The 20,792-nt window shown below is 40.3% G+C and overlaps 1 protein-coding gene across 1 annotated transcript; it reads right to left on the reverse strand.

Annotated features, from left to right (window-relative positions):
* Positions 1-9,440: 9,440 nt before the first annotated feature.
* Positions 9,441-9,827, reverse strand: LOC132639569 (formin-like protein 18). The gene has a single exon (XM_060356007.1). It carries the CDS (start codon positions 9,825-9,827, stop codon positions 9,441-9,443), a length of 387 nt encoding a protein of 128 aa, XP_060211990.1.
* Between the last annotated feature and the right edge of the window lie 10,965 nt (positions 9,828-20,792).

The raw sequence follows: 20,792 nt of genomic DNA on the forward strand, positions 1-20,792 counted from the left end.
TAACATTTGCCAAAATTAGGCCTATTCGAGCAAAAGTTAGACCTTAAGGCAGAGGTTTTCCTTAAAACAAATTTTTGCCCAAAATTAGGCATTAAGGCCTAACTTTTGCCTGAATAGGCCTAATTTTGGGTAGATGTTAGGCCTTAGGGCAGAGGTTTCATGAAAGTCTTGCCTTACAAAATTCTTTTTTTTGTTTTTTGTTTTTTACTAAGCCGGTGTTCGAACCTAGAACTCGGGGTATTTTCGGCCACTTTTTTAAGCGAAGGACCACAATTAAAGACCAGCAATTTAAGGGGAAAAATTAAAGACCAGTGCATTTGAAGGGAAATTGTAACGACCCTCCCGGTCATTATGGAGAATATAGGATCACCCTACCAAATAGAACCTTCCCAAGAGTAGAACGAGCTAATAGAAACTCGATTGTATAAGTCTAACAACTGAAAACTTGACTTGTTGTGATTTTTTTTTATTGTGTTAAGTCGATCCGGGGGTGACGTGGGAAATTAGAACTCAGTTGAGAATTCCAAGGCCACGGGTGAGATCGTATGGTGTTTTTATGTCTATGTGCATGTTTTATTTGTGTTTCTGAGGCCTCGAATGAAATGTTGGGTAGTAGAGTGAAAAAATAGGAAAAATTGTGAGCATACTGCCTCAGAGGTACTACTGCGGCAGGGTAGGTACCGCTATGATGGAACCGCTATAGGTTTGAGCCCCTCGCCGCAAGCGGTCAGTTGGTGTCCCAGTGTCCGCTATGGCGGGCAAAGAACCGCTCTAGCGGGATCAGGCCCGCCATGGAGGAGGTCAGTTTCCTTTTGGTCCGCTATAGCGGGCACTTGGCAGCTATAGCGAGACCGCTGCAGCTGTGATTTGACCGCTGCAGCGGTCGACAGGGGGCAGAACCTCCATTTTAAACACTTAGTTTTGAATTCTTTATTCATAAAACTCCAAAACAGTTCCCCACTAGCACCTACGACAACTTTCCAAGTTAGGGCAAGAATAATCTTGAGAGGTAAGTCTGGACCATCCCTTTCAATCATTACGTTATCATCTTCATGATTAGCATCCCTTTTATGGGTCTCTAATGGTGAATTAGTAATAGCAACCCTAAGTCTCAATTCACTTAGTTCATTCCTCAGTAGTCGTGGCCCTAGTCGTGCTCATGGCTGTGGTCGAGGAAGAAATTTTAATCATGATTCTCGTCTTGCACCAAATAATACCCTTCACCACCAGTAGTGTAAAAAAAAGGATGAAAAGCATGAAGCTATGCAAAAGAAAGATTCAGAAAATAAATGCTACCGAAATGGAGGAAAGGGGCACCGGTCACGTATCTGTCGTACGCCAAAGCATCTAGTTGAGCTTTATCAAGCCTTCCTAAAAAAGGCAGGAAAGAATGCCGGAGCAAATTTTATTTCTTAAGATAATGTTGACCCCATACATCTAGATGTGGCAAATTTCTTTGAACTCCCTAAAGGAAAAATAAATCATTTGATCGGTGATGGATTTATAATAATTTAGATATTTTCATCCATGCTGTTACTATTAGCTATAATAGTTATGTTTCCATAGTTATGTGAATAAAGTTTGTGTAATGCTTTGTTTAATAATAATATCTACTTTAATGTTCACTTTGTCTATTCTTTCATTTTGAAGAATGTATAGAAATTTCTCAAATATTGTTTGGATCAACGACCAATCATGAAGATATTTGTGTGGTTGATAGTGGAACAACGCATGCCATATTCAAAGATGAGAAATACTTTTCTCACTTTCTTAGAAAAAGGGGAAATGTTAGTACAATTTCTGGTAATTCGAAAGTGATTAAAGGCTCTGGAAGAGCTACTATATTTCTGACTAAGGGGATGAAACTTGTTATAGAAGATGCATTATTCTCTTCTAAATCCCCAAGAAACTTGTAAGTTTCAAAGATATCTGCCGTAATGGGTATCACCTTGAGACATTAAATGAAATAAATGATGAATATCTTGTCATTACAAAGAATGTCTGCGGCTGGAAATATGTTTTGGAGAAATTACCAACTTTGTCTTCTGGCCTGTATTATGCAGAAATTGGTACAATTGAAGCACACTTGATCGTAAACCAAAAGTTCAATGATTCAAGTACTTTTGTGGTTTGGTATGACCGAATAGGTTACCCTGGATCAATAATGATGACACAAATTATTGAAAATTCAAATGGGCATCCACTTAAGAACCTGAAGATTCTTGAAAGTGGTGAATTTTCTTGTGCTGCTTGTTTTCAAGGTAAATTGAAAGCTAAGCCATCACCAATGAAAGTTGAAATTGAATCCCCTGCCTTTCTAGAGCGTATACATGGGGATATATGTGGACCTATTCATCCACCTTATAGGTCATTCAAATATTTTATTGTCCTAATAGACGTATCTTCAAGATGGTCTCATGTGTGCTCCTATCGTCTTGCAACCTGGCATTTGCGAAATTACTGGCACAAATAATACGCTTAAGAGCACAGTTTTCGGATTATCCTATTAAGGCTATATGCCTCAATAATGTCGGAGAATTTATGTCTCCATCTTTTGATGATTATTGTTTATCAGTTCGGATAAGAGCTGAACATCCTGTAGCTCATGTTCATATCCAAAGTGGCCATGCTGAGTGATTTATTAAATGACTACAATTGCTAGCAATACCACTACCTGTCACGACCCAACTGGCCATGACCGGCACCCATCTAAATCCTAATGGGCGAACCAACATACATACCACCTAATCCATTAAATACAATTTTTATATAAATCAAGCTAAACAATTATTACTCATTAAACAACAAAAGAACAAGTAAATCATGCCATAAATACTGTAGTAAGTGCGGAAGCTCTAACTATTACAATCCCCAAAATCCGAAAGTCATCGTACATGACTCTAAACCAAAAACACGTCTAAGAACTGAAATCTGCCTAATAATTATCCATAATGTCAAGAATAAGAAAAGACATCATAAGTAGAAGATCTTCGGGCGGCCGGGCATGAGAAGAAGCTCACCCCAAAATCTGTCAGTAATTTATCCTCCACGCTAGATGTGAGGACGAGTAGCGATCACTATATCAAAATCTGTACCCAAAGAATGCAGAAAGGTAGTATTAGTACAAACCCTGTGTACCCGTAAGCATCATAGGCCGACTAAATTAGTATCATGCATATCTTATGAAATCAATAAAATAAACAAGCCAGTCAATCATACACGAATATCAATACATCACAATAAGTCAACCACGGACAATCACAACAAATCACTAAATTACAAAGAATCACAACACGTCAACCACAACGGAAAATAATTTACCACTATAACCCCACTCGCTGTACACACATGCTATCTGATGTCATAGCTCAGTAGTCATGACCTGCAGAGGACCAATGGTGTCCATGTACCACTCATTCCGGAACACTCCTCGGACCCGAGCACAACCTCCGCTCCGGAATGAACCTCGGACGCGGGATATAACAATAAATCTCTCATTTCCGGAACTATCCTCGGACCACGCACCCATAATCTAGGCCACATGTGTGCCTTGTCATACCTTTTACAAAACAGTGTTTCTTACCTTCTCAATATCCATATTCACCTCATCATTTCATGTCACAATACCCTCGAGAAGACTATAATAACTTCTCATCATAATACATCCACTGCAGATTAAATCACACAGGAATAATGGCATAAAGCCTACACAACATTCAATCACAAGCACATAGGAGCTTAACCACACAATATCATGTAATGAATACTAGAAATGCTTTCTCCTAATGAAATCACAAACATACATTCAACTAACCAAAGTCTAACTCCAGTAAACCGTAACCTACCTCAGAGTAGAGCTGGAACAATGCCTGTCACTCTGCCACAGCCTTTCCTTTCATCAAAGCCTCAATACGTTCACGGTCTAGAAATAGAAGACTCAATGAGTCACCTTGTTCAATTTGCAAATACCAAGGCAAAAAATACCCTTCCCTCTCCCCATTCTAAGGGTGGATGATTTTCTAGGGTGGCAAACAACCTATCCAAGCTTCTAATAATCATAAACCATCAATTTATACCATCCAACATTCCCATTACAAACAGTTTTCTATGACAAAGGCATCATTTTTATAGAACCCTAGGTCTCAATCACTAATTTTATGATCCTAAATGTTCAATTTATGACAAATAGCAACTAACCAATGCATTTAGATGATAGCTAAGCGATAATAACCATAAATCATCATGTTTAGAAGGTTTATTAATATTCTAGGGTTTCTATTTCAATGTCACCATTAAAAACCCGTGATGATGATTAAAATAATTAAGGGGAAAGGAATGATAGAATGAAAGCAATGGAACTTAACTCTCAAGGTTGTCTTGCCCAAGCTTGAAAATTCTCTCTAAGTGTTTGTTGGGAAGTGTGTTGGGGTGTTATGAAAGATAAAATAAAACTAAGGCAATAAAAACCCGGCTACTGCTTCCCGTCAACCGCTGCGGGGGTCGCTCCGCTGCTGGCGGTCAAGTGACCTCTATAGCGATCCCTAACTATCCCGCTAGACCGCCATAGCTGTACCACCATAGCGGTCCACCGTCCGCCACAGTGGCCACCAAAGAAATGGATGGCCGCTTACAGCGGTCGAGGCACCGATATAGCGGTCCATTTTGGGCAGTGAGGTCGGCTTTTTGTCCAGTTCTTCCCCCTATCATCCCACATTTCATCCAAGGCCTCAAAACACAACACAAAATATGCATACATACAAAAGACGCCCTACGAATCCACCCGTGGCCTCGAAATTCCCAATGGAGTCTTAAATTCCCATAACGACCGGAAGGGTCGTTATACCAGATACCAATTAAGACACCGTTCGTCCCCGAATGGACGAGGATGAGAATCTAGGGAGGAGTTACCTAACTCGGCGAAAGGCTGAGGGTATTTGCTACGCATATCTGACTTTGTCTCCCAAGTAGCTTCTTCTACTGGTCGATTCTTCCACTGAACTTTCACAGAAGCTATTTCCTTGGACCTCAACTTACGAACATCCCTGCCTGAGATAGCAATAGGCTCTTCCACATACGACAAATTTTTATCTAACAAAATCGAATCCCAACGGATGATATTGGAACCATCGTCGTGGTACCTCTTCAACATCGGCATATGGAACACCGGATGAACGCCTGATCAACCTAGAGGCAAAGCCAACTTTTAAGCCACCTCCCCCACATGCTTGAGAATCTGAAACGGACCAATGAACCTCGGGCTAAGCTTGCCCTTTTTTCCAAACCTCATCACCCCCTTCATGGGTGAGACCTTCAATAGTACTTGATTTCCTTCCTCAAACTCGAGATCTCGGACCTTGCGGTCCGCATACTCCTTCTGTCTATCTGCGCTGCCAAAAGCATGGCTTGAATCATCATCACCATCTCTAGGGACTCTCTCAGAAGATCAGTACCCTACGGCCTCACCTCGAATGAATCAAACCATCCAATAGGAGACCTACACCTCCTTCCATACAATGCCTCAAATGGGGCCATATCAACACTCGAGTGATAGCTATTATTGTAAGTATATTTGGCTAAGGGAAAGAACTGATCCCAATGCCCACTGAAATCTATCACCCACGCACGAAGCATATCCTCCAGAACCTGAATAATCCGCTCAGACAGCCCGTTAGTCTGAGGATGGAAAGCTGTGCTAAGGTCTAACCTCATACCCAACTCCTCATGCAAACAATTCCAAACCTGGATGTGAACGTGGTGTCCCTGTCGGACACCATGGAGATAGCAACCCCGTGGAGTTTAAGTACCTTTTGAATGTAAACTTTAGCCAACTTCTCGGTGTCATAAGTTATCTTCACCGGAATAAAGTGGGCAAACTTAGTAAACCTATCAACAATATCCCAGATGGAGTCAAACTTCCCTAATGTCTTCGGGAGACCCACTACTAAATCCATGGCTATTCTTTCCCACTTCCATTCAGGAATGGGCATTCTCTACAATGTACCCCCAGGTTTTTGATGTTCATACTTCACCTGTTGGCAATTTAGGCACTGCGCAACGAACTCTACAATATCCTGCTTCATCGTAGTCCACCAGTAATATTACCTCAAATCATGATACATCTTAGTGACACTTGGGTGGATAGAATACCTCGAACTATGAGCCTGTGTCAGAATGGTCTTAATCAAGTCGCCCACAGGTGGTACACACACTAGCCCTTTGATTCGCAACACACTCTCCTCATCAATCACGGCCTCCTTGGCCTCACCATGCAACACCTTATCTCGTATTTTACATAGCTTAGCATCTTTAAACTTCTTAGACTTAATCTGCTCTAAAAATGATGACCGAGCCTTAACACAAGCCAACACCTTGCCTGTGTTAGAGATATCCAGTCTCATAAAATTGTTAGCCAGAGTCTGCACCTCTCTAGCCAACGGACGCTCAGAAGAAATTAAACGAGCCAGACTTCCCATACTAGCCGACTTCCAGCTCAATGCATCAGCTACCACATTAGCCTTACCAGGGTGATACAAAATGGTGATGTCATAGTCCTTCAGCAGTTCCATCTACCTCCGCTGTCTAGAGTTCAGGTCTTTTTGGGTGAACACATACTGCAAACTGCGATGGTCTGTGTGCACTTCACAATGGACACCATACAAGTAGTGCCTCCAGATTTTCAATGCAAACACCACCGCCGCCAAATCTAGATCATGAGTAGGATAGTTCATCTCATACACCTTTAATTGCAGAGAAGCATAAGAAATCACCTTCTTTTCCTGCATCAAAACAGCACCCAAACCAGAACGTGAAGCATCGCAATAAACAACAAAATTCTTGCCCCCAACGGGCAATGCCAGAATCGGTGCTGTAGTCAACAATGTTTTGAGCTTTTGAAAGCTCTTATCACACTCGTCGGACCACTGAAACGACACCTCTTTTTAGGTCAAACGGGTCATATGAGAAGAAATAGAGGCAAACCTTTTCACAAACCGACGATAGTAGCTAGCCAGACCCACAAAACTACGAATCTCGGTCACTGATGTGGGCCTAGCCCATTCCCGGTCTGCTTGAATTTTTTGAGAATCCACCATAATACCCTCTTTTGAAATAACATGCCTCAAGAAAGACACAGAAGACAACCATAATTCACACTTGGAGAATTTTGCATACAATTCCTTCTCCCACAGTACTCCAAGATTAATTCTCAAATGTTTCTCATGCTCTTCCTTACTCCTAGAGTACACCAGGATATCATCAATGAACACTATAATAAATAAGTCTAGGTAGGGCTTGAACACACTGTTCATCAAATCCATGAACGCAGCTGGGGCATTTGTAAGCCCAAAAGACATAACCAAGAACTCATAGTGCAGATACCTGGTCCGAAAAGCAGTTTTAGGAACATCCTCTGCCCGAATCTTCAACTGATGGTACCTTGACCTTAGGTCAATTTTTTAGAACACCGAAGCTCCCTGTAACTAATCAAACAAGTCATTAATACAGGGGATGGGATACTTGTTTCAGACAGTTACCTTATTCAGCTGTTGATAATCAATAAAAATACGTATAGACCCATCCTTCTTCTTAACAAACAACACAGGAGCACCCCACGGGGAGGCACTCTGGCGAATAAACCCCTTACTCAGAAGATCTCGCAACTGCTCTTTCAGTTTTCTAAGTTCTGCTGGTGCCATCCCATAAGGTGGAATAGAGATAGGACGAGTCCCTGGGTTTAAGTCAATCCTGAAGTCAATATCACGATCCGATGGCGTACCAGGAAAGTTTGCGGGGAACACATCCTCGAACTCGCGTACCACAGGAACCGAATCAAGAGATGGAGTATCTGCACTAGTATCACGGATATGTGCCAGATAAGCTAAACAACCCTTCTCTACTAGCTTCCTAGCACGAACAAAGGATATTACTTTCTTAGGGAGGGGACTAAGGTAACCCTTCCACTCGAGGTAAGGTGCCCCGGGCATGACTAGTGTGACAATCTTAGAATGGCAATCAAGTATAGCATAATGCGGGGACAACCAACTGATACCCAAAATAACATCGAAATCTACTATGTCGAAAATCATCAAATCTGGCCAAGTACTATACCCCACAAAAGAAATTGGTCACTCAGGGTAGGCATTATCCACTACCACAGAATCCCCAATAGGAGTAGACACAAAAATAGGGGTATCAAGAGTATCACACATCATATCCAAACCAACAACAAAATAGGTAGATACAAAGAAAAAAGTAGAACCTGGATCAAACAAAACAGAAGCCATACGGTCGTAAACGGAGATAGTACCTGTGATAACTGCATCGGAGGCCTCAACTTCGGGTCTACCTAGGAAGGCGAACAAAAGACCCCCCCCCCCCCCCCCCCTCCCGGACGTCTGCGTACCAACGGGATTACCGTTTTCAATCTGAGCCCCACCATTGCTGGGTTGTTGTCCGCCTCTACCCGCCTAAGGACCGCCTTGATTAGGCAGGGCACCACTCCTACCCGTAGTGTGGAGGCCCCGCCCTACCGGTGCGCGATCCTTACCCCCTCGATCTGGTGCATATGGAGCTCGGGGATCCTGATACTGAGTCCCCTGCCCGCTCTGTCTATGTCTGGGACAATATCTCTTGATATGCCCTATCTCACCACATTCGAAGCAAGCACGGTCCAGCGTAGGCCGCTGAACAGAAGATGATAAAGCAGTATAGCCTGCATGCTGACCAGAAGCCTAATAATTTTCCCCTAATGGTCCCCCAGCTGACACCTGTATCGCGGACTGAACCGGACGCCCTGAATAAACCTGTGAACTTTGACCCCTCGAGAAGGAGTTGCTGAACATCCCACCCCTACGGGCCTTCGTCTCTACATGCTTTACCCGACTCTCCTGCTTAATACCCTCAATAGTACAGACATGCTCCACTACCTCTTGAAATGAAGCCTAAGTGGCTACAAGCTGAAGAGCCGATAACTGAAGCCCAGTGTTCAAACCCTTCACAAATTGTTGTATCCTCTCCCCCTCAGTGGGCAGCAACTGAATAGTATATCTGGATAGGGAGTTGAAACGGGACTCATACACAACAGATCAATAATATCAAACTCATCCTTTCTTCGGTCCCTCAAAGTACGTGGAACGTACTTATCCAAAAACATAGAGTAAAACTGGACCCAAATCAACGGAGGAGACCCAGCTGGCCTACACTCCACATAAGCCCTTCACCAAAGCTTGGCATCACCCAAGAACTGGAACGCCACAAACTCTACCCCGTACTTATCCACGGCCCCCATCTTAGGGAGTCGCTCATGACAGTCGATGATGAACTCATAGGCGTCCTCCGACTCAGTACCATAAAACACAGGAGGCTTCATTTTTATGAACCTCCAAAACAGATCATGTTCTTCACCAGTTATCAATGTCCTAGCAACAGGCCTCGGGAAGGCCTCAAAACCCTCGAACCTCATCCAAGCGAGGCGCCACCGCTGCTGCTTGCTGAACCCCCGGAGTCTGTGCTCTGTCCGGATCTGGAGCCGCTACCCCTGCGCCCCTACCTGCTGGACCCACTGGTATAGCTCCGCCTTGTGCTAACCCACGCAACAGATTCAGTACTTGTGACAACGCGTCTGGTACACCTTGAGCAGCTGCAGCTCCTGGTGGAACTAGTACTGCTGTTGGCCGGGCAGGTGCGGCTGCAACTCCCGCTGCCTTGTTAGGGACCACTGGAGGTACGGGGTCAACCACTGGGACGCCACTCCCAACTGGGGCTGCCCCTCTGCCAGCTCCTCTGCCTCCACCTCTACCTCTAGCTGCTGCAATGCATGTTCTCGCCATCTGCGAGAGAATGAAGGATAGTCAGATACCAATTTGGATCAGCAGATACCAATTGGAATCAAGTAGCACGAAAGAAGAAAGAAAAGGGAGTTTTCCTAGTGTCCGGCAGCCTCTCGAATATAAGTACAGACGTCTCCGTACCGATCTACAAGACTCTGCTACACATGACCTGGTACGATGAGGTCGACGAACCTAAAGCTCTGATACCAACTTTGTCACGACCCAACCCGCCATGACCGGCACCCATCTAAATCCTAATGGGCGAACCAACATACATACAACCTAATCCATTAAATACAATTTTTATATAAATCAAGCTAAACAATTATTACTCATTAAACAACAAAAGAATAATTAAATCATGCCGTAAATACTGTAGTAAGTGCAGACGTTCTAACTTTTACAATCCCCAAAATTCGAAAGTCATCATACAGGACTCTAAGCTAAAAATATGTCTAAGAACTGAAATCTACCTAATAATTATCCATAATGTCCAGAATAAGAAAAAACATCATAAGTACAAGATCTTCGGGCGACCTGGCATGAGAAGAAGATCAGCCCAAAATCTATTAGCAATTATTCTCCACGCTAGATGTGAGGATGAGTAGCGGTCTCTATATCAAAATCTGCACTCAAAGAATGCAGCAAGGTAGTATCAGTACAAACATTATGTACCGATAAGCCTCATAGGCTGACTAAGATTAGTATCATGCATATCTTATGAAATCAATAAATTAAACAAGCTAGTCAATCATACACGAATATCAATACATCACAATAAGTCAACCACGGACAATCACAACAAATCACCAAATTGCCAAGAATCACAACACGCCAGCCACAACGAACATGAAGTTACCACTATAACCCCACTCGCTGTATACACATGTTATCTGATGTCATAACTCAATAGTCATGACCTGCAGGGGACCCATGGTGTCCATGTACCACTCGTTCCGGAACACTCCTCGGACGCGGGATATAACAATAAACCTCTCATTTTCGAAACTATCCTCGGACCACGAGCCCAAAATCTAGGCTATATGTGTGCCTTGTCATACCTTTTGCAGAACAATGTTTCTTACCTTCTCAATATCCATATTCACCTCATCATTTCATGTCACAATACCCTCGAGAATACTATATTAACTTCTCATCACAATACATCCATTGCAGATTAAATCACACAGGAATAATGGCATGAAGCCTACACAACATTCAATCACAAGCACATAGGAGCTTAACCACACAATATAATGTAATGAGTACTAGACATGCTTTCTCCTAATGAAATCACAAACATACATTCAACTAACCAAAGTCTAACTCCAGTAAACTGTAACCTACCTCATAGTAGAGCTGGAACAATGCCTGTCACTCTGCCACAGCCTTACCTTTCCTTAAATCCTCAATACGTTCCCAATCTAGAAATAGAAGACTTAATGAGTCACCTTGCTTAATTTGCAAATACCAAGGGAAGAAATACCCTTCCCTCTCCCCATTCTAAGGGTGGATGATTTTCTAGGGTTGTAAACAACCTATCCAAGCTTCTAATAATCATAAACCATCAGTTTATACCACATTCTATCCAACATTCCCATTACAAAAAGTTTTCTATGACAAAGATACCATTTTTATATAACCCTAGGTCTCAATTACTTATTTTATGATCCTAAATATCAATTTATGACAAATAACAACTAACCAGCGCATTTAGATGATTGCTAAGCGATAATAACCATAACCCATCAAGTTTAGAAGGTTTATTAATATTCTAGGATTTCTATTTCAATGTCACCATTAAAGACCCATGAAGATGATTACAATAATGAAGGGGAAAGGAATAATAGAATGAAAAGCAATGGAACTTACCTCTCAAGGTTGTCTTGCGACTTATGAAAACACGGTTGCCCACTACCGTCTGGGGTCATGCTATTTTACACGTAGCATCTCTTATTCGTCTCAGACCGACTCATTATAATAAATACCCCCGTCACAATTAGTATTAGGTCATGAACCAAATATTGCTCATCTCTGAATCTTTGGTTGTGTTGTATATGTGCCGGTAGCACCACCACAGCGCACTAAGATAGGCCCCCAAAGAAGGTTAGGAACATATGTTGGGTTTGAATCACCCTCTATTATTCGCTACCTTGAGCCATTAACGGGAGATTTATTCACTGCTCGATTTGCAGTTTGTCGATTTGATGAAACAAATTTTCCACAATTAGGGGGAGAGAGAAAAGAAATCAAAAGAGAAATTCCGTGGAAAGTTTCATCACTATCTCATTGTGATCCACATGCCCCTATATGTGAACAGGAGATCCAGAAGATCATTCACTTGCAGAAAATAGCAAATCAAATGCCAGACGCATTTACTGATTTGAAAAGAATAACTAAATAACATATCTCTGCAGAGAATATACCTATCCAAATTGATGTCCCAAAGGGACAATCTACTAGTGTCATAGACTCTGAATCTTATACAGACCTGAAGCGTGGTAGGCCATTGGGTTCCAAGGATAAAAATCCTAGAAAAAGAAACACGAAAAATGATCAGAATGACACTATGAAAGAATATCATGAAAATATTCAAGATCTGATTAATCTTGATACTCCTGAAGATATCAAGGAACCCGAGACACAAGTGAGTAAAGAACTATCATTAAGTTCTTCTGGTGATGGGATAGATTTGAATCGATCAAAGTTTATAGTGGATAATGTTTTTGCATATAATGTTGCATTAAATATTATGAAAGACATTGAGGATCAGGAACCTCGATTTGTCGAAGAACGTCGACGAAGATATGATTGGCCAACATGGCAAGAGGCCGTTCAATCATAATTGAATTCACTTGATAAACGTGACGTTTTTGGACCGGTATTCCAAACGCCTAATGGTGCAAAACCAGTTGGCCACAAATGGGTCTTTGTGCGGAAAAGGAATAAAAGAAATAAAATTGTGAGATACAAGGCACGCCTTGTTGCATAAAGATTCTCTCAAAGACCCGGTATCGACTATGAAGAAACATATTCACCTGTTATGGATGGCATAACATTTCGATATCTCATCAGTTTAGCTGTACATGAAAACCTTGAAATACATCTGATGGATGTGGTTACAGCTTACCTTTATGGTTCACTTGATAATGAAATTTATATGGAAATTCCTAAAAGATTTAAAATGCCTGAAGCAATTAGTTTAACGTCTCGGGAGATGTATTCGATCAGATTAAAAATATCATTATGTGGTTTAAAACAATCAGGGCGCATGTGGTATAATCGCCTCAGTGAGTACTTGATAAATGAAGGTTATATAAATGATGCCATTTTTCCATGTGTTTTTATTAAGAAAACAAAATCAGAGTTTGTTATACTTACTGTTTATGTTGATGACATAAACTTAATGGGAACTCTAGAAGAGCTACAAAAGGCGATTAAATATTTAAATAAAGAATTTGAGATGAAAGATCTCGGAAAAACAAAACTTTGTCTTGGTTTGCAGGTTGAACATTTAGCATATGGGATCTTTATCCATCAATCTACTTATACCGAAAAAGTTTTAAAATGATTTTACATGGAAAATGCACATCCTTTAAGTACTCCAACGGTTGTTCGCTCACTTGAAACCAGTAAATATCCGTTCCGACCTCAGGAAGAAAATGAAGAGCTTATTGGTCCTGAAATACCATATCGCAGTGCAATTGGTGCTGTAATGTATCTTGTTAACACTATAAGACCTTACATAGCGTTCCCTGTTAATTTGCTAGCAAGATATAGCTCTTCTCCTACACGAAGACATTGGAACAGAGTTAAACATATATTACGATATCTGAAGGGAACTAGCGATATGGGTCTGTTTTATGCTAACAATGGTAGTACAGATCTTGTTGGTTATGCAGATGAAGGTTATTTATCTGATCCACATAAAAGTCGATCTCAAACAGGCTATCTGTTTACATGCAGAGGTACTTCTATATCATGACGATCTACAAAGCAGTCCATTGTTGCTACTTCTTCGAATCATGCTGAGATAATAGCTATTCATGAAGCAAGTAGAGAATGTGTGTGGTTGAGATCAGTGATACATTTCATCAGAGAAAGATGTGGCCTGAAGTGTGATCCAAAAATACCCACAGTATTATATGAAGACAATGCTGCATGCATAGCTCAATTAAAAGAAGGCTTCATAAAAGGAGATAGAACGAAGCACATTTCACCAAAGTTATTCTTCACACATGATCTCCAGAAGAATGGTGATATTGATGTGCAGCAAATTCGTTCAAGTGACAATCCAGCAGATTTGTTCACCAAATCTTTGCCAACATCAACTCTTGAGAAGATGATATTTAAGATTGGAATGCGAAGACTCCGACATCTGAATTTTTGTCTTCTTCAAAGGAAGTGAAATACGTGTTGTACTCTTTTTCCCTTAACCAAGGTTTTGTCCCATTGGGTTTTCTTGATAAGGTTTTTAACAAGGCAGCTCTCAAAGCTTATTATTAGATATGTGTACTCTTTTTCCCTCATACGGACTTTGTCCTATAGGGTTTTTCCTAATAAAGTTTTAACGAGGCACATTATCTATTAATGGACATCCAAGGGAGAGTGTTGTAAATATTTGGTCGTCCATTAACTTGGAAACCAAGTTTAACTTGGAGACCAAGTTCACTTGGAAACTAAGTTCAATTTGCAGAAATTGTTTAGTAACTTGGTGACCAAGTTAGTTACTTGGCCACCAAGTTACTTCTCCTCTATAGATAGAACGTTCATATATACATTTTTATATCAGGTCAAAGTTGAATAATATATCAGTTTCTCTCTATATACTTGTTTTGGTGTATTTACTTTATAGCCTTTTTTTATAACACTTTTTACATTATAGAATTAAAGTTTTATCCACTTTTTACGTATTCAATGTAATTTGATATATTCTAGTGGGTTACTCCTCATCTTTTTATACTCCCTCTGTTAGGGCTGGGCATAAAATACCGAAACTCGAATTATCTAACCGAACTAAAAAATTTGTAATTTGGTACTCGGTACGGTATTCAGGAGTAAATTTTCAGAATTATGGTATTCAGGTTCGGGTTTGGTATGAGACATTAATACTACTCGGTATTTGGTATTTATCGAATACCAAAAACTGAATTATCTATTGAATAAAGGTTTACCCCTAGTTATAACCCATATATCTAACAGGACCATTAATAGTCAGCCCAAAGAATCCTTAATCCCTATGAGCTACAACTGATCGTATCTGACTCTTAGTATCTAGGTGACTCAAAACAAAGTAGCAAAATAAGGGCATGTAACTAGTGCTACTGCCATCTGCAGTTCTTGGATAATCCATTTAGTAGCAGAATTTGGATTATCTTGTGGCCGTTTCTAATGTAAATTCCAAGATGTCTTTTAGTTGTGTCAATTAGCTAATCTTGATGTTTCTTAGTTGTTGATCTTACTTTATATCGTGCCTCCACATCGAAAAAAAAATTGAAGGAGTGGTATTAAATTTATAATATAGTCGATTCCAACTTCAATACAGTATTATCGAATACCTTACTGAATTGAAGTTTTATTTACTGATTACCAAACCAAATTCTTTTGGTTCGGTATTTGGTATCTACTTTCAACTACCGATTACCGAATTACCGAACCCGAACTTCATAAATACCGAATGTCCACCCCTACCCTGTGACCCAATTTATGTGGCAACACTCGCATTTCGAGAGTCAGACCTGTAACTTTTGACCGTATATTCGGACAAAGATTATTTAAAATTTTTGACATAAAATTTACATATTTGGAGACTACGTAAAAGGTAATATAAGTCACAATAATTGACAATTAAAAATATTTAAAACACATGTAAAAATCGTGGTCAAAGAAAAACTTGTTTGAATCTTGAAATCTGAAAGGTGCCACATAAATTAGGGAGAATGGTTATTTGACCCTTTACAATTTTTTTTTTAGTTTTATGACTCTTTTACAAGAGATCTTCATTTTCTACATATAAGAGATCTGAAAAAGTCATTTTCTTCTATTCAAATTGTCAGAGGCCAAGAGATCTTATTTCCTCCATAAAATTAGGACCATGGAGGGAGTAGGTTATCAGCTTTAGCTTAGTTAGACACTAAACTGCAATTAACTTTTGCATGAACTCATGATTATTAAGATAAACTCATGATTATTAGTTTGTTAGGAATACAATTAGTTATCAAATGTTATAAGTTTGTTAGAAGTAGATTTAGTTTAAGTATTTGAATTAGTTTGAATAATCTATCTAACCTTATCTATAAGATTAGATTAAGTTGTTAGAGTAGTTCCTTAAATCTAGTCAAGGTAGTTGCATTTACTTGTATTTAAGTGAATGTTATCATTAATAAAATTATTCAAGTTTGCTTTCATTCTCATTCTCTTTATGGTATTAGAGCCTCTCTAAACTCTCACGAGTCCGATCCATTTTTTCCCCCCACCAATATGTCTCTACTTGCTACCACCACTAACACTGAAGCTACAGTTTTGCCTACCACTCATGTGGTACAGTTCAATCCAGCTGCCCAGTTACCTATCAAACTGCAAGGTAATCTCAACTTTGCGACATGGAAAGCACAACTGGTGATGCTGCTCAACGGACACAAACTCCTTGGGCATCTTAACGGAACCAAAACTGCCCCACCAACCACTATCACTCAAAATGATTGTTCTATCTCGAATCCTGAATTTGAGATGTGGTTCTGCCAGGATCAACTGATTCAACAGGCAATGATGGCATCGGTTGATCCTACTATTTCTCCCACCGTTGCAACTGCTTCCTCAGCAAAAATGGCCTGGGAACTCGTATTTTCAGCTTGTGAGATCAGTTGCAAAACTTGAAAAAGGCCTCCAAGACGGTTGATGAGTACCTACAAGAGATTAGATCAATTGTTGATGCTCTCAAAGTAGCAGGTTCACCAGTGGCTGATGATGAACTAGCAGTTAAGATCTTGAGTGGCCTTGGTCCCGAGTATCGTGAGATTTCTGCTGCTATAAGAGCACGAGACTCGGCTCTAAGCTTTAAGGAACTATTCCACAAGCTCACGGATCATGAACTCTTTCTCAAACACCAAGATCTTGAAAAATCATCCTCAACCATCACTGCTGCAGTTGCACAAAGGACCAACTTTCAGCCTCCACACCACAAGAATAATCGTCGTTTCCCCAATCAATCTTGGAAATCACCAGCTCAACGACAAGGGTATTCTGGAAACCAACAAAATGGGAGACAACCTAGGCAAGCTGTGAAATGCCAACTATGCCAAAAGATCGGCCACAGTGCTGACGTGTGTCGCTCAAAGTCGCACAATCACTTTGAAGCAAAGGTCAATTTTGTTTCAAGTCATCAACCAAATGCAAGCCCTTGGATTCTTGATTCAGGAGCAACACATCATGTCACAACGGAATCAGATAATCTTGAAGAATATACTGGCAATGAGGAAGTGTCCATGGGTGACGGTAAAACTGTTCCCATTACTCATACTGGTTCCACTCAATTAAAAACTTCTAATTCGAATTTCACACTTAATGACACTCTTTGTGCTCCATCTATAAAAAAGAACCTCATTTCTGTTGCCAAGTTTTGTTGTGACAATCTAACTTCTATCGATTTTTTTCCATATTCTTTTCTTGTGAAGGATCTCAAAACTCGGAGGCTGCTGGTACAAGGCCGGAACAAAAATGGACTCTATGAGTGGCCACACAGGAAATATATTCCACCTTCAGCCAATTTCACCTCCACTAAAGTCTCTCGTCAATTGTGGCATCGTCGTCTGGGTCATCTTCATCTTAAAGTTTTAGATATAGTATTAAATTAATTTTCCCTTCCTATCTCCACCAAGGAAAAGTTTGAATTTTGTAATGCTTGTTCTTCAAATAAATCTCATCGTTTGCCAGTTCAATGACTCACTTTAAATAGTAATGCTCCGCTTCAAACTCTGTTCAGTGATTTGTGGGGTCCATCACCCATTTTATCCATAGATAAAAAGTTGTATTACTGTATTTTTGTTGATCATTACACCAAATATATTTGGTTGTACACAATAAAAAATAAAAGTGAAGTCGCCTCAATTTTTAAACAATTTCATCCTTTGGTGGAAAATTTCTTTAAAAACAAAATTGCATCGGTTTATACAGATGGAAGGGTGAATACACCGGTCTTAAACACTACCTACAACAAAATGGAATTGAACACTTGGTTTCACCACCCTACACACCTCAACGAGTTGCCATAGCTGAGCGACGACATCGTCATATTGTCGAAACAGCTAGAACTCTTCTCAATGAAGCCTCACTACCACCTGAATTGTGGTCCTTTGCCTGCCACCATGCCGTCTATCTCATAAATAGACTTCCTACACCTAGCCTAAATAATGTTTCTCCTTATCAAAAATTATTTGGCGAGCCACCAAAATACACTTCGCTAAAAATATTTGGTTGTCTTTGCTATCCATGGCTCAAGCCATATACAAAAAAAAAAAATCAACCTAGATCTACACCATGTGTATATTTAGGCATCTCTATTGTTCACCATGCGCATCTTTGTTTCGATCCAGTGAGCTCAAAAATATTTGTTAGTCGTGATGTCCAATTTTGTGAAAATATTTTTCCTTTTTCTCAAATGTTCTCACACTTGTCAAATAAATTTTCCAAATTAAATTGGGTAATTATAGAGCCCCACTCCAAAAATAATGATTCAGAAGTCCAAAATAAATTGGACTCCAACCTAATCCCCACTCTTCCGCCTCCTATCCCTATTCCCTTATCAATTCCCACTTCTCCTAATATTTCAACAGATTTGCACCAATCTTTAATTTCTCAAGAGTCCATGCATGAAGGCCAACTACCCGCAGCTTCAAGAGATTTATCTCCGTCAGGTATCAACTCTATCCCTTCCTCTTCTCCTTTACTATTTAATAATCCCTTAAACACCATTTCTACTTCATCACCCACACATAACCTTCCTCCATCAACATCAGCCCAGCAAACACAAAATCCTTCAAACACTATGAAAACCTCCAACTCACCTCCGCCCTCCAGTATGGTCACTAGGTCCCAAAATGCAATTTTCAAACCGAAACAACAATTCAGCTTCTTGGCTCATCTTTCTCCCACACCGAATACCTTTAAACAAGCGGTTAAGCACACTGAATGGAAGAAAGCTATGGATTTACAATATGAAGCTTTAATGAGAAACCAAACTTGGGAACTAGTACCGAGGGACCCGTCGAAAAATATTGTGGACTGTAAATGGTTGTTTTGAATCAAAAGAAAAGCTGACGGTTCTCTTGACAGGTACAAGGCGCGATTAGTGGCCAAAGGTTTCACGCAATGTCCGGGATTGGACTTTCATGAAACCTTCAGTCCGGTTGTGAAGCCGACTACAATCAGGATTATTTTATCCCTTGCTATTCAAAACGAGTGGAAGGTTCACCAACTCGATGTGAATAATGCGTTTTTGCAAGGTACCTTACAGGAGCAGGTGTTCATGGCTCAACCAAAAGGCTATGTTAATTCTGATTTTCCTCATCATGTATGCCGCCTTAAAAATGCTATTTATGGCCTCAAACAAGCTCCACGTGCCTGGTATGAGGCTCTCAAATCTCATCTGAATAATATTGGGTTTGTTAAGTCTGAATCAGATGCCTCATTGTTTATCTTTAAATCCTCGGCTGTCACTGTTTATATTTTGGTGTATGTTGATGATATTCTCATTACCGGAAATCATCCAAACTTGGTTGCACATGTCATCAACTCTTTGGCTAGCAGGTTCTCTCTAAAAGATCTCGGTGAACTCAATTATTTTTTGGGGATCGAAGTTAAGCGTGTTCCCAATGGGATTATCTTATCTCAGTCCAGTTATATTCTTGAGATTCTCGCGGAAGCAGACATGACCGACTGCAAAGGGGTTGCCCCACCTATGTGTTCAACTTCACCACCCACAGCAGCTGATGGTTCACCTCCTGCCGATTCAACTCTATATCGCCGCACTCTGGGTAAGCTGCAATACTTATCCTTCACACGTCCTGATATTTCATTTGCGGTAAACAAGTTATCCCAGTTTATGCACTCCCCAAGTTTGGAGCATTGGAAGGCGGTAAAAAGAGTTCTTCGATATCTCAAGACATCAGCAACATCGTCCTTACAAATTCTTCGGCACTCGGATAAGAATTTGTATATGTATGCCGATGCTGACTGGGCGGGCGATCCAAGTGACAGAATCTCTACATCAGGTTATATACTCTTCTTGGGACCAAACCCGATCAGCTGGTCCTCTAAGAAGCAACAATCAGTAGCTCGGTCTTCTACTGAAGCAGAATACAAATCAGTGGCTAATGCGCTCGCTGAGATTACATGGGTCCAAAACTTGTTGAATGAACTACGATACACAGTCTCACAAACGCCAAGTATTTTTTGTGATAACATTAGTGTGTCATATCTTAGCAAGAATCCAGTTTTCCACAGTAAGATGAAACACATTGCGGTGGACTTCCATTATCTTCGCAATAGTGTGCAATCAGGCAGAGTGGTTGTCAAATACCTCCCTTCTGCGGACCAAGTTGCAGACACTCTCACCAAGCCGCTACCCAAGCCTGCTTTTCTTCGGTGTTTATCCAAGTTGGGTGTAGTTGCACCACACCTAACTTGAGGGGGTGTATTAAGATAAACTCAAGATTATTAGTTTGTTAAGAATAGAATTAGTTATCAAATGTTATCAGTTTGTTAGAAGTAGATTTAGTTTAAATATTTGAATTAGTTTGAATAATCTATCTAATCTTATCTATAAGATTAGATTAAGTTGTTAGAGTAGTTCCTTAAATCTAGTCAAGGTAGTTGCATTTACTTGTATTTAAGTGAATGTTATCATTAATAAAATTATTCTAGTTTGCTTTCATTCTCATTCTCTTTAATGATAAGACTACATTAATA

The sequence above is a fragment of the Lycium barbarum genome, chromosome 5 (assembly GCF_019175385.1).
Source record: "Lycium barbarum isolate Lr01 chromosome 5, ASM1917538v2, whole genome shotgun sequence".
NCBI classification, from domain to species: Eukaryota; Viridiplantae; Streptophyta; class Magnoliopsida; order Solanales; family Solanaceae; genus Lycium; species Lycium barbarum.

Excerpts from the sequence above, each read along its gene's own strand:
- LOC132639569 (XM_060356007.1), bottom strand. The coding sequence starts at position 9,827 with ATGGCGAGAACATGCATTGCAGCAGCTAGAGGTAGAGGTGGAGGCAGA.